The following is a 15,685-nucleotide window of genomic DNA, read 5'->3' as shown; positions in this document are numbered from 1 at the left end:
GTCTTAATTTGAATTGAAGACCGGGCGGAGGCTTGCCGGTTTGTAGTGACTCCGTCTGTGTTGCTTAAGGACTGAATCTTGGAGCCTTTCCTGTTCATGTTGAACGCATGCCTCTCTCTTAGTTGGCCGGGTCTGGAAACCGACCACGAAGCCGAGTAGCTCACCTCAGGCCGGGAGTCAATAAGTATAAAGTGTGCCTCGGAAGGGAGCCGTAGGCGTGAGTCCAAGGGCAGGTGATTTAAAAGTCCTGATCATCCTGGCAGAAGGGTAATTCTCGAGAGTGCTGGCGCTGATCGAACCCGCGAATTTGATTCCTGAGTTGTTCCAAAGGTGACCTACGGCTACTCTTGCAAAGTATGCCAGGGTGAGAGTTAGGAATACCCCCTTAGCTGAGTTGTAATTCGATTCGAGTCGTCGTCTCTCCCAGTTAGTGAGAACTTGACGGACTTATCTCCAAAGTAGATACACTAAATAACCTAATGGTTCGGAAATGATGATATGATGATGACAGCCTTATTATACCTGCTATGGTTAATATTGTTTGCTCCTAATAAGTGAGTGCTCTAGTACAGGTGCTAATCTAGTGGACAGGTAAATGATGATAAGCTTAATGCTAAGTTTAAATTGGTTAGTATAATCATAAGCTCTTTTATGCAACTGTGTCAAGCTCGCCCACCACATAAGCCTTACATGATCCTTGGTGTCTTTTATTTCTGGTTTTGACGGGTAAGTCTAGCTGAGTACCTTCTCGTACTCAGGGTTTATCTCCCACCTGTTGCAGATGACCAGTTCTACTTTGGTTGCTGCAAGTATTGCCTTCTCTCGGCTGGGGATGAAGACTAGACCGTTGGACGCGGTCTCTACTAGTTCTTGTACCTGATTATGCTTTTGTGGGACACGACTGACGTCTGGCAATGTATTTGAAACTATGAAGTTATGTACTAAACTATGTTGCTTCCGTAAATTCAAACTTGGTTTGTAATATTTATTTGAACTCTGATGGATGTAATCCGAATGCTACTTGTGAAATGTTGTAACGAATGATATGTTGTGTTGAATCACTATGGTCTTGGTTTGCATGTCGAGTTGGTTGAAATCCTTCGTGATTTCCGGACTACCGGGATTATGGGAGCTTAAGTACAGGAATTTTGATCGCTTCGGTGATTGTTTTTGTACTTACGTTCTTATGATTTGGCTGGTTCTGTTACACCCTTCAGTTAGTGAGCAACATAATTCAAGCTGAAAAGATCGTTGATTACCTCAAATAGTAGAGGTTTTTGAATCTAAAATATAGCAATATGGTCTAAAATATCTCTTGTCAATGCACACTTTAGCTAGTGAGAATTTTTGTTCTTATTTTAAGCTCATTAAAACCCTGTCTAGCTTTTCAAATGTCAGCATATCGAGTAAATATTATACCTTTTTATTTATCTCCACTCCACTTCCTGTTTCCATCCCCCTCCACACCCCAGCAAATCCGCTAGCGGTGGCAGCGTGGCACAACACGAGCAGCTGGCTGGCTAGCGAGCGACGCGAACAGGGATCTGCCCAAGCACGGTAGAGGGAGCGAGCATGGAGAAACCGTGCCTGACACAGCATGCGGCGGTGCGAGCAAGCAGGGAGGTGGCTTGCGGCGTCACGAGCGGGGATCTGCCCAGTGCAGCGGTGCGATCAAGCAATGAATTTGGTTTGGATCAGAGGCCCAGCCATTTTGATTAAGGGGGCCGGGTAAATATGATGACATGTCTAAAAGTGATAAATATATGCCTAAACGTATTTCTTAACAATTTTTTAATATTTTTACATATGTAGTTAGTATTTATAAAAGAAAAATCACAAGGTTATCATAAAAACAGCTAATTTGATGCATTGTTATGCTGTAAAATGAATATTTATAGGGGTATTAATATTTTTGTACTGTGTTGGGGGGGGGCACCGCCCCTGCTAGCCCCCTGGTTCCACCTCTGGTTTAGAATGGTCTAGCATGGGTTCGTCCGAACCTTTCTCGCGGAACCATATGGTCCGTATCCGTAGGTGCTACACAGAACGACTCCACGACGGATGAATCGATGACATGACCCAAACCAAACACTTGGGCTAGCTTCGGTACTAGGAGCTTGCTCGTAAACGATCGTAAATTTCCAGATAGGAACAGTGTTTTTCTCTCACACCAAACCAGCTAGCAGTAAATAATCCACGATACGATACGGCCTCCCGAACAGGATGTAGGATTGGATGATTCTGCATGCCCTCGTGACGCAAACCTGCCCTCGTAACGAAAACCTTGTACCGAAGCTACCATGTCTTTGGTTTGGGTTATATCAGATCATCCATTCATCCGTGGTCGTTATTTAGCACCTAGATATGATACGGACCACGTGGTTCCACGAGAAAAATTCACGAGCTGCGACACCATGAGGTATAGGGCGGATTCGCGGCCCGGGCTGGGGCTGCTGCAGCCCGGGGCGCGGCCCAAAATTATAAGGGGTAGCACTTCAGAGCCAGCCACCAGCCCTCCCCGACGCGCAGCCTTCCAGCCCACCAGCCCACCAGCCCCGCAGGCCGCTGAATCTTGCACGTCGCCTCTCCAGCTCCCGACTCGGAGGAACTCCCGAACGGCGGCCGAATTCTGAGCGCTCCAACAGGCAGCCGCCCGGCCGCTCATCTCTACTACTCCGCCTCCAGCAGTCCGGCTTCCGCGAGACCGCGACCGAGCATCCGCGCCCCGACCAGCAGCCGCGCGACTGGCCTCCAATCCGCCCGCCGCCCGCGTGCGGCCGGCTGGCCGGCCCGTCCCCGCGGCGCCCTGCTGCCTGCTGCCTGCTGCTTGCTACAGGCATTGCTGACTGCTACGTAAGTAGTTTTTTTACTCTGCCCGCGGCCTTGATTTATTTGGAACACTGGAATAGTTTAGCTTAAGACCGATTGAGTCGTTCACATATGAAATCATGATATTTTAGATCATATTTAGATCGTTGAACATATCAGCTTCAACAGTGAGATACTGAGTTATATTAAAATCCGTCAGCTTGAATCTCTTATACAGCTGAAGATTGAACTCTGAATTTGTTACCAAATTTACAGTGTTTTAGTTGTATTTGAGCTCTGCAACTTCTAAACCGTGTAGATTTTGATCCATGTCCTCAAACAAGATCTGTAGACATTTATGTCCAGAACACATTGCTTAAAATAGATTGAATAACGTATATGTGAATTTAGGAGAAATTATTTGATGAACATGGGACCTCAAGCTCGGTTATGAGCTCTGAACTTCTGCAACAGGAGCAGCTTGCCGGCAAAGCTTATAACTTGCAATAATAGAAGCAATACATGATTTTATCCCTTGTGTCAAACCTATAAGATTGTGTTATTTGTCATATCTATTGCATCTACTAGTGTAGGGCTAGTAAGATTTCTTGCCTTCTATTATTTAGGCACCCCCCCCCCCCCCCCCCCCCCCCCCCCCCCCCCGTGCGCCTGGTTTGTAGATCCGCCACTGTATATAGTCAAACTAAATATGAAGCTTTGTGCATAAAGACCCAACTGATCAACCCATGGTAATATTTACCAGAAGTGCGAAGTAAAAAAAAAATGCTTCAGGGTTCCATTGAACCATTGCAATTGAAGGATCTGAATTTGTCCATAGAAGGATTCATACAACAAAAGGACTGACTCATTTTCTCTAGCAAATACTCCTTAATTTGAATACTACTCGAGAATTCAATTCTTCATTTTGCAAACCAAAACAGGATTGCTTATTGCAACTCACCATGAGTAGGCCGGGTGATCATCTTGGTCAGCACATGCCAAGAGCTCTTTTACAAGATCGTTCATTGTAGGCCTGCTATTTCTTTCTTCAAGACAAGCTATAGCAACTTGTAACATTACCATTGCTTGCTCAGGATTGAAATGACCTTGCAGTCTATGATCAACTATATCCTTCACATCTCCACTCTCCAGAAATTGCTTCAAGACCTGCACAAACTGTCTAAGTTCGATTTCCATCCCATCGACAGTTATCCCACTTGATATCCTAGTACCTGTCAAAATCTCAAGAAGGACAACACCATAACTGTAGACATCAACTTTTGCGTTGATTGGCAAGTTTAACGCCCACTCTGGGGCCATGTACCCCATTGTTCCTCTCATGTGTGTGAGCTTGAAACTTGAGCTGCCTCTCTTTGAGAGTTTGGCTAGTCCAAAGTCTGCTATCTTAGCTTCAAAATCTCGGGTCAGGAGTATGTTCTCTGGTTTTACATCACAGTGGATCACCCACTCAAGGCACTCATGATGGAGATAGGCCAAGCCTCTTGCTGTTCCCAAAGCTATTTTGAATCGTTGGCTCCATGCAATTAGTCTCTCACTACTTACATTACCAAATAGATACCTGTCAAGTGATTCATTCTCCACATACTCATACACTAGTAGTTTATGTTGACCCTCAGAACAAAACCCCCACATCCTTACTAAATTCATGTGGTTAATCCTTCCAATTATACTCATTTCTGCCCACAATTCCTCCTCACTGTGTGAGAAGTTTGTTAGCTTCTTCACTGCCACTACTCGCTTATCTTCAAGTACTCCTCTGTAAACAATTCCAGAGCCCCCTCTTCCAATCTCCTCCTTGAACTTCCCAGTTGCTTCCCTTAACTCGCGGTGTGTGAACATCCTGAATTGGCTTGTTACCATCCTGTAGCCTGCCTCCATTGACTTGGGAATGTTTTGCTTGCTGGAAAGAAACCACCAACTTGTACTAGTAAAGAGCAGTACTAGGGCTCCCAGTATTGCTGCAAACACATAATAAGTTGTCCAATTTTTATCGACACTGTTCATGCCGTACATACTTGCAGATCCTTCTATAATTTCAGGAATATTCCGGTTGCACATGAGATGAGACTTTCTGGAGACTAAGGATGTCGATATGCCCAAATTCTTGGGTAGTTTTATATAGTTGTCACCAGGAAAGCTTGGGTTGCTATACCCATTGAAGAGAACAGCTTTAGTATAGCAAAATCCAGGTCCCTTCTTGTATGTGAAAGCAGAGCAGGAGCAGGCATCCAAGCAAATTTGCCTGCATTCTTCAAGTGAGATGGACTGGTTGAAGGTCAGATCGAAGCCATAAAAGTCAGTTCGAGGGAGCTTGATGAACTCAAACTCTTCTGTGTTGTTGCACCTTTTGCTGAATTGTGGCCGACAACCTTTGTTCCAAGTATGTGGATCAATCATCTCATGTCCTGGTGGACATGAGCAATGAAATCTGGGCGAGGACTGGCATATCCCATTTTGTCCACATAACCCATGCACGTCGCACATTTTTGCTATGGCCTCCCATGAGATTATCCAGTTCCCACTAGATGCATTCAAGCTGTACATTCTGAGGTTTCCATCATAATCAACTGTAAGCCTTCTCTTGATTACAATACCCCAATCAGATGACTTTATGTTCAGCCCATCACTTGAGAGGAAATAACCTTCAGCGTCGAGGACCGCAACCCTTGTGCTATTGTAATTTGTTCGCCCATTTTGGAACACACTGTAGTCTGCACTTGGCCAATAGATGCTTGATATATCTGGTCCATCATACATGAGGCGCAGCACATTGTCGTTGTCGAAATACAGGCTATAGTAACCAGAGACTAACCGTGTTGCTTTGGTGAGCTGCTGAAAAGGCAGCAAGGTATCAGTTGGTGAAGAAAAGCTTTCCCATAGAACTGCACCGTTGGAGTCTCTGATGACAAGGTTGCCCGTATCAAGAAGGGCAACTGCTGTGCCCCTACCAGAACTTGTCTTGCTGTCCCATGTCACGGTGCCATTGACATCAGTGAGGACCAAGTTGCCACCATGGTTGAGCGAAACCATGGAGCCACGGCCGTTCACCGGGGACTTGGGGTTTGCAGACCACACGACTGTCTTTTCCATGGTGTTGGTGAACCAGATAGAGAAGGAGAAAGCATTCCCTCCAACTTCATAGAAGCCACAGGAGAAATCAGCATTGGGTGAGGTAAGGAAACTTTGTTTGTAGTCTTCTACCAGTGAGGATGAACCAGTGTATAGCATCTGCTGGGGTGAAGCATGTGAGGATGGAAGAAGGGTGAGCAAGGGAAGAAGGAATAGAGAGAGGAACCTGGCCATGTTTCGGGGTCTTACTCTTGAGGCATGGTATGGTTCCTCCATTTATGATGGATCTTGAATTTATCTTGTCTTGTTTCAGTACCCACTTTCTGTGATGCCGGCTGCCTTCGGAAAGTCAAAACGTTAACGGATGCTGCAACTTGTACGCCTGAGCCAGGAACAGTAGGTATTTCTTCACACTGGTTATCTAACGTGTCATTCATGGCGGCTTAGAAAAAATAGAAAGGGATGAATGTGACAGAATTATGTAATTTTTCTAAGCCCCTCTTCTTTTAAGGTTGATGGGTTGGATTGACTGAGTCACTGAGGTCTGAATGCAAATAAATCTGTTTACCTTTTATCCATTTCAGGTGTTTCGCTTCAACGAAATATCTTGGCCCTTCAATTCCTCTTATATAATATATAGTTTTGATATCACTGGGCTATCAATCAGATGCCGGCCGTTCGAACTGGCAACAGAAGTTTGTTGGGGTCAACCGACAAGCTACGCATATTTGTCAACATCATCATATTTGTGATGGTATATTTGTTTTCTTGGGCGTTCTTTCATGAGTGAGAAATCAAGAATGATTTGGTATATCAGCCTATTGTTTATTCAACGAGGCTATGACCATCCTTTTGGGAGGGGGACGTGTTGTCGTGTTGAGACTCACTTGAGCATTGCTAGCTGTACAGGCAGGGGCCAGAGCTGTTTGCCGCCTACCAGTTGCAGTGCCCTGTTCGTTACGGTGACAGTGATGGTTATATCTTTATAATGGACTTCTGAGTTCTGACCAAGCAACTTGTGTATATCATGCATGACGTTGCCAATATCCCCAGATATTAACATCATTATGATAGTATATCTATTTTCAATTTTTGCGTGCAAAAGCGAGCTGGAGTTGTGTTTCCGCGCTATGTTTAGGTTCCTACTGATTGGTACGAACCGCCATATGAATATGTGGTACAGAGCTATCGGGCGATGAATTTCTTGAATCAGGTGTCTGTTTCATTGCCCATTTTCTATGGACCTTGTAAAATAAAGAGCTGTTAAAAAAAAGAGTTGCAAAACCATGAGTTTAGCAACGCGGCAAAATGAGTTTGAAGCCAATTTTGTGCCTTCCTCCAATAATTTTCAATATTTTGTTCTAAAGAAAATGAAATTGGTGCCATGTCATCCGATTTCTGGGTTTTTTCATTGCCCCGTCACCGTACTGCTCGGCTATAGGCGGCCACGGTCGGCAGAAGACACATGCGAGGAAGAAAAAAAGGAGAGAGAAGTGGTGGCTAAAGCAATTAGGAGGGTACATCCGTACATGCACGAATGATGAATAAATGAGGAGTATCACCATCAGCTAGGCAGCGAGAAAGCGAAACTGTTTTTGCACCTGCTTCAACACTGCAGCGAATAAACGTTGTTTTTTTCTCACCGTAAATCAACATTAGCGGTAGTTAAATTTTAGCGAAACGTAAAAAAAATGTAGGAATGGTTTTAAATATCTTGGGGAGATGACCTTTACTCTGTGCAGAACTCCTACGCCATGTATACGGACTAGTGCAGACGGTTCTTTATATCAAGTTCTGAATGAAACCGGTCTCGACGGTGTGTGGATGAGAGGCCGGCCGGCTCTCTCTCACGATGCTGAACCCTCGAGGCCTCAATATTTCGAGCGTCATTTTTGTAATTTTTTCCCAACCTCCAGACGCCTAGACATGTGATGTGTTTCTAGCGAGCGTGCCACGTGTGAACGTGTTAGAGCACCTGCAGGCCTTGATGTCATCTGGTACTACTAAATCTTCCCTGCGGCTTTAAACCGCTGCAGCTGCAGGCTTTTAGTTCATGTAATAATACATACGGCAGCCAAAATAACTACAAGCAGTTGCTGTGGCTGTATATGGGGGGTGTTTTTCTCTCACAATGAATCAACGGCTAGTACTTTTCAACTTGTCTTTTTATCGAAGCGAACAAGGCCTAAAGCCACAGCGAACAGGCTAATATTTCTAAAAGTACAGCCGATCATATATGCTGAGCAAGTTAGTACATGCGCCTCGGTACACAGAAACACATTGTATCACCGCTAGTGAAAGGCTAAATACTCCCTCTAGTCCAGTTTCATTTAGGTCTCGTTCAGTTAGGGCAAAATAACACCAGAGCTTATATAAATTAACTAACAATTTAGGCCAGAAATTCTGCATATGCATCATTCCTGGGAACGGACGGGGGGCCAATAAGCTTGCCTAATAGCTCAACCATGTCACCTTAAGACTAGCTTAAAAGACTATTCATACGCCAATTAGTCTCTTCACAAATTTCAAAGACATTTTTTATTTATGTGGGCCCAGCACTTGTGCCCGTCCTTCCTTTATCTGCTTGTTCTCCAAACTCATCTCAGTTTATGCGGCATGGGCGAGGCTGGGCAATGGCCATGTGCGGCCGTGGGTCCACAAACTCATGCGGAGGCGCCTAGCTTGGCGCCAACCAGTCGCGTGCTCGGCGCTTGCTGTCTTGGCTTGCGTGATGAGACGGTCGACGAAAGAGTCAACCGATTTACTCTCTTTCTTTCACCTAGGATTTTGCTGAGGTGGCTTATTATTATACCTGTTAGGAGTTTTGTCAAATCCAGTACCTTTGGCGCATGGGGTTTCCAATGAGTTTTTTTTTTTTTTTTGGAAAAATAGGGATTTTCATTACTCAAACATAGCTGAATCATCAGCAATTACAGAATGACCAAGAATTAATGGGTCATGGCAGAATATTTTTGAAACCTATATCAATTTTCTCTTGAAGCGAGAATATTTTTTATTGAAACATTATATTAGATTCATGAGACAAATGTTCTATGTTTAGAAAAAATTGTTTCGGGCGGAAAAGAAAAATATTCCAGCATAACAGGATAACGTTTTTCATTGGGCTTTAACAATTTTCTTTTAACAGATGAACAATTTTCACTTTACCTGTTCGCTTGAACTTATCAGCTCGGTTTATCAGTCATGGTACATTATTTTTCTCTCATAACAAAACAACATGAGCCAACTTATCAATCGTAAAAACCACCGGTCCAACAAACAGTAAGCTCCTTCTACAGTTCTACCAATGATAGGGGCCTAGCCGCTCCTTCTTGTCAGCCAAAACTCCACCGATCATTTGTCTAGATTACTACAAAAAGCATATACCCTGCTCATTTTATAGTATTAAATAAAAAAGCGTTCTAACTTCACAAAAAAATATTTTTTTGCTGATAAAAACTAAAAAAAGAAAAAAGAAAAAGAAACAGCTGCTGCGGCTGCCATAAGCCGCTGCGAGCACATTTGTTTACGTGAGACACTAAGGCGGCCAAGCAAAACAAGACATGGCCCATGTGGAGAAAAAAAAGGAAGACGCTCTCTCTCCCTTAGCCCACAGCCTCCCGATGCCATTTGTAACTATATTTCGTTGAATGAATAAAGATAGTGATCCACTCAAAAAACGTGTATAGGAGTATAGCAATTAGAAAATGTTCACTTTACCTTGATAAACTATCGTTATCATCTAGTTTTTCCTTTTTATATTGAATCCTAAAACCAGACATCTTACCTACTCAACTTTTAAAACTATTCAAATTACCTCCTAGCCCTGGTTAGAATTTGTTTTCAGGGTGGTATCATGTTTTTTAGTTTAAAAGCTCCAAAAATATCATATAAGATATTTAAACCACAAAAATGTCTCTAAGCTTCTAAAAATACCAAGAAAAAACATAGAGATTGACTGAGACATGACAAATCGAAATAATATATATTTGGAACTAATATAAATATATCTAAAAGCTTCCAATATTATATTTATTTCTAGAAAAATAGGAAAAGGTATCTAGAAAAATATGTCGTCTTGCTAAATGTATTCTACATTAAATGTATGTTGCATCCTTGTTAGTTCCATCTCATATTTTTTGTGAAAATTTTAAAACATATTTATACATCAATTATAATGTTTTGGGACTTTTAATTTTTCTAGATAGTTTTCCATTTTACTAGACCTAATTTTTTTGGTAGCTCCTAGAGATTTTTTGTGAGATTTTATATGTGTTTTTTTATCCTAATCTAGGATTTTTCTCAAAAAATAGAGGCTTAGAGACATTTTTTATGGTTTGTTACAAATCTTGTTATCTATTTACCGTTTTTTTTTAAACTAGGTATCAATTCATTACTCATTGGCTAACAAATCGTTAGCAACAATTACTGAGATATTGTCGCACAGAGCTAGAAACAAACTCCTCGCCCTCATTACAGAAATGACCCAGCACTGAAATTTTAACTAAAAGAGATGAAACCACCTTAACAATCGCTCGGGAAGGTGATTTAAATGGTTTGAATAAGATATCAAATTTTAAAGATGTCGTTTTTCTGCTAGCAAGTAGCAACCGACGAGGCGCCAGACAAGATGGAGCCGTAGCAGCTAGTGGTTCGCACGACCTAAAAATGGGCAAAAGGCCTAAGAGGACCGAAGCAACGTATAGGCCCAATTTTGTGGCCTGTCTAGACGTAGGTGGCACGGCCTGGAAAGGAAAAGCTCAAACAAGTCTGGGCCTTTGCTGAGGCTACATTTCTAGGCCAGGCCTGAGAAAACGCTGAATTTTTAGGCTGCAAATTAATTAGGAGGCTCGGCACGGCGACACCGTCAGGAGGCGCACTCACCAAAATTAGCGTTAATCCACTAAAAGAAAAGAAAAATTAGTTCTAAAGAGTCTATTTAGCCTAGTTTCAAAAAAAATCTATTTAGCCTTCTTTATTACTCCTATATTTTCCTATAGTTTGAGTGTCTTCCTAGTCGACTTTTTTCTCCGTCAATATTAAAGTCGACGAGGTTAATAGTCGAGGGAGATGGTTGGGAAGCATACAATACAGGTTGACCGTGGTTGGTCTGTTGGCGTCGCTTGGTCGTGCACGGTGACGCCCCTTCTAGACTATTTGTTCCGGACCAGGCACAGGTAGGGATGATGCGGTTAATGTTATCACTAAATGCACAATTAATAACAATCAAGAGAACAAAGAGATATATTACCACTTGCAAGCCATGCGTCTCGTGGGAGGTCCGGAACCGGGTCGTCGCCTTCTTCAAATGGAGGCCGCTGGTTCTGACTGCCCATTGCCGCGGCGACGAGTAAAAGAATAATCCAACGTCATGACAGATGCCGAAAACCAAAATTAGCTAAATCTAAATGTGAACTAATAAGTTGCGCATGCTAAAAGGTCATGGCCAGTTGTTTTTGTTCACAACAGAAATGCTCCGGTACGGTGATAGAATAACCTTGGGCACAACAACCGCAATTATCTTAAGCCCGCGCTGAGCACTCTTTAAGAAAACGACGGACTCGGTGACAGTTTTATGGCCGTGAAACAGGTCAAGAAGATGCAATTCATGGCTAGACTAGACCTTGCCGACGCCTGTGGATGTGTAGTAGGTGATTGTACTGTGATTAATTGAGAAATATATGCACTCTTTTTTTCTTCTCTTTTGCCAAGATACATAGGTGTATGCACTCTTTTTTTTTCTTTTGCCAAGATACATAGGAGTATCATTGGTGTGACCTAGCAGAGGAGGACCATTCCCAATATTCGTTCGATTGTGTTTGCTCCTGCAGGACCAGACCAGGGCATCAAAATCGTCGACTGTTCTTTCTAAGATGCTGCCCATAGGATCCTTATCTATCTAATATAAAGAGTATGAAGCCGGATGCTTATTCCATTATCTAAAAAATCTAATATAAAGAGAAAAGATGCCCAATGGGTAAGAGATAATGACATGGTGAAGTGGAGAGGAAGATGACTGGGTGCTTTATTATTTATAGTAAAGGCTTACTAAAGGAAAATAATGTGGACCAGTAAGTTGAGAAGTTCTGTCAAATTAGAAGCAATGCGGCCAGATCGTAAAGATATCTTTCAGTTATGATTTTTTTCACAATAAGGCACCCTAACTACACTTTGACACGGCTTCCAGATGAACGACATCTTGACAAAGATTAACAAACGCAACGCATACCGTGGATTCCAGAATTTTCTGGGGGAAAAACAAGACGGTTCAAGTTGTCCTTAGCTTCTGTTAACTAATAGATAAACATACAGCTTTATAACATGTGAGTTTCACTTTTTTTTCCGCACGAGGCTGTCGGCGCACGCGTTAACGGCGGGGAAGCCGGATCTTCGTCTTCTTCCAAGATGCCCAGTACTAACCCAGGAAAATGGCTTCGAACAATACGACTTGGGTCACGAGATGAACATAACATTATATTAACATCAAAGAAGAAGAAGAAACAAATTTAGGGTTCCAAGCAATTGCAGCATTCTAGTTGGCTATACGACAAATCGATCAAATATTAAACACGTGACATGGGCGAGTTCTGACCTGTTGATTTGTTATTACTGTATCGAACATTTGGTGATAAAATACACACACAATACGGTACGCAATTACTCCTCTTAGCTTTGACTCTGATAAACATTTTTTTTAATCGTCTGGTAAAAAATTTTGGTTTATGCAAATGTCAGGGCACTCGAATTCACATAAACCACAGGTTGAAGGATATCCTCTCAAAAACATAAACCACCAGCCTATTAGACAATTATTCTGTCTTCTTTCCAGCTTGCGGTCTTGGTCCTCTTCCACAAATGCACAAACGGTCCCATCAGTTCACATCATCTAAAACCAAAGTGAAACTGCACAGGAATACAGTGTGTACACCTGGATCCGCAAGCGGTTTTTGCCTTCTGCGCTCAGTATTCAACTAGTTGAGGTCGGCATCAAAGATAGTATATGCACTGATGCGTGTCATCATCTAGTTAAACTGCAAGGAGCTAAACCAGTGTAACACCCTCGATGTTACGTCCTAAACAAACTACTAAATCATGTTATGAGCATCATGTTTATATAATAATACATGTGATAGAAAGTGTTGATGAATTTCTTGTAGCCTAAAATGACCAATAAAAATATTAAATGGAAACTTATTCAATAACTCATGTTAAGTAGGGTGAAAAACCAATTTTTATTGAACAAAAATACAATAGAACATGTGTGTGATACTTAAATAAAGTTTGAAGTACAAACTTTGTAGATGATAATGAAATACTTGCTACGAAAAAATAACATTGCTAGCTAACCTTTCTAATAGCCTAAAAATAAAACTTGAAATCAAATTCAGCTCAAGGACTTAGAAGAATTTAAGTATATATATACACCAAGACAATGTCATGTTTGGCAATTTATTTTGTGAAATCGAGTTAAGAGATGATGTCGTGTTTTAGCTTGGGTTGGTAGCCTGATATGCTCTCTTGAGCATGGTGAAGATGGTTTAGGCTTAAGAGCAACCGTTTAGTTGTTATAGGCGCTGCTTTAAAATGCGTGCACAACACGTTCTCGGGTTGTCTCGCCGGGTGGACGCGGTCACCAAGCTCGGGCGCTCGGCGTCACCACGCTGGTCGCGTGTGCGCACACTGCCGCGCGTGGCCGGCCATGGCTGCCTCTGGCCTGGCTGTGGCCCGGCTGCCGCTGGCCCCACCGCACGGAGCCGCTGCTGCTGCCGCTTGCCCCGCCCTGCACCACGACACCGTGTTGCGCTGCTACCGCTCGCTCTGCCACCGCGTGCATGTGGGCTGTCCCGACTGCGCTCGCGCCGTCGCCTCGCCTTAATGGCGCTGCGGCCGTGCAGGCTGCGCCCCCATTTGCCTCCCTGCGCGCGCACGTGGTCTGGTCGCGTGTCGCGTAGCGAGTGCGTAGACACGGTCGCAGGGTCCGTCCGACTGCTAGCTGCCAAGGTGAGACGGCCAAAGCTCGGACCCGTCTCCCTCTTTCCCTCTGTTGTCGCCGTCGGAGTCGCGCCAGCACGTTAGACAGCGAGACGTCATCTCCAATCAATTCGCCCGTCTACAACCCCGCTAGTGAGTTCTCTAGCTACCCAACCCCACCCAACCATGAAGCATGCACTGCCAAGCTCTAATTTGGAGCTTTCCCGTCGTCGTGCCGATAAGGCCACGATCGGCCATGGACGAGGGCAGTCTCCTTACCGTCCGCCTCGGTCCAATTCACCTGCACCACTAGCTTCGCCTTGCCTCCCTCTCCACCTTGCGCACGCCAGAGGAACCGCTACCGCCTCTCCGTCGCTGTTGACGCGACCACGCCACCACGGTGCGCCGCCGAACGGCTCGGCCGCACGTGGCCACCCCTCCTCCACCATCCTCCACTCCAACCGTCACCTCGTCCTGGCCCATGGTAGCCTCCTGATGCTCACGCGCTGCCAGTTAGGTCCGTAGCAGCCCCAGCTCATCGAAGCGAGTGCGCCGCCGCCGCGGATGGCCGCGCGTTGTTCCAGCTCGCTCCAGCGCGTTCCGCCGCCCCGCGTTGCTGCTTGGTGTAGGTGGTTGGACCGTAGTCGAAGGTCGGCCCGACCGATGGGCCAACGCGAGCCTCTGGTGGCCGGCGCTGTTGCATCGTGTAATCGCCCGCCGCACCGCCGTGCGCTGAGTCATTGGGGGTGCGCGCGGGTGAATTAGGAAAAGGTCAGAGGGTTAAATGAGAAGGTATGAGAGAGGAGAAAATAGTGTTAGTACTTAGTTATAAATTAGGAGGAGTTCGAGGTCTTTTTTGCAAAATCGCCAGCACGCAGGCTTTCCTTGACGCGGGCCGGTGTCCGCGTGGGCCGTATCTATGGGCCACCACGTGAGCGCACGCGCGCGCTGGGTCACGCAGGCCACGCGTGTGGGCCGCGCTGGGCCAGTTCGGTTTCTCTTTTTCGTTAAGAATTAGAAATAGCTTTATATTTTTATTCGAGAGCCAGTTTTGTTTAATTAAATATAAAATCTTGTATCTGCCTAAAAATTATGAAATAAATTTGGTTAGGTTCCTAGAATTGTGATCTATCTGTTGGTGTAATTAATGTATGCATATACATGTTGATACTAGGGGCTATTAAGTCATTTGAGAGTGCTTAATAGTATTAGGTTAAATATTGTAGGAATTTTTGTGATAAATCGGTGATAGCTTTAGTCCTAAAATTTTTATGGTAGCTTCATTGTATTATTATGTGCTCACTGTAATTTTTGTAGCCTTAGAATAGACTAAGCATTAGGGTAGTTAAATGATCTTTGTTTCAATATACATTCAATCACTAGTAGAAATAAAGATATATCCTTAATTTGTTAAGCTAAGGGTTTGTTAGTTGAACCCAACACTTTGCTTGGTAAAGATGATAGTTAGCTTAGTATCTTAGTCATTAGAGTTAGCTTAGTAGCTTTATATGCATATTTCTATTTTTAAGAGTTGTTGTTGCCTAAATACTAAATAGTTGCATCATCGTCATCGCATGTATATAGAGAACGAGTCGGCAGAGATCGTGACCACCGACGAGCACGAGTTCGAGGAGATCGTCGAGGAGTACGAGGAGGAGATTCTCGTGCAGGAGGCGGTCCCGGAGCCGCCATCGACTGACTCAGTTGACACCGCGCCTACCTAAGACAAGCCCCAGTACATAACCCCTTATTTTTTTATAATCACTGTATATATATGTTATGTGCATTTACGTTACAGAAATCTTATAAAAACCAC

The 15,685-nt window shown here is 43.9% G+C and overlaps 1 protein-coding gene across 1 annotated transcript; it reads right to left on the bottom strand.

The window, feature by feature from the left end:
- Positions 1–3,670: 3,670 nt before the first annotated feature.
- On the bottom strand, positions 3,671–6,355 carry LOC136452670 (putative receptor protein kinase ZmPK1). Its single transcript, XM_066453258.1, has one exon. It carries the CDS (start codon positions 6,172–6,174, stop codon positions 3,766–3,768), a length of 2,409 nt encoding a protein of 802 aa, XP_066309355.1. The 5' UTR covers positions 6,175–6,355; the 3' UTR covers positions 3,671–3,765.
- Positions 6,356–15,685: the final 9,330 nt, after the last annotated feature.

The sequence above is a fragment of the Miscanthus floridulus genome, chromosome 5, assembly GCF_019320115.1.
Source record: "Miscanthus floridulus cultivar M001 chromosome 5, ASM1932011v1, whole genome shotgun sequence".
In the NCBI taxonomy this organism is placed as follows: domain Eukaryota; kingdom Viridiplantae; phylum Streptophyta; class Magnoliopsida; order Poales; family Poaceae; genus Miscanthus; species Miscanthus floridulus.
This window is presented reverse-complemented; position numbering and strand designations above follow the sequence as displayed.

Excerpts from the sequence above, each read along its gene's own strand:
- LOC136452670 (XM_066453258.1), bottom strand. The coding sequence starts at position 6,174 with ATGGAGGAACCATACCATGCCTCAAGAGTAAGACCCCGAAACATGGCC.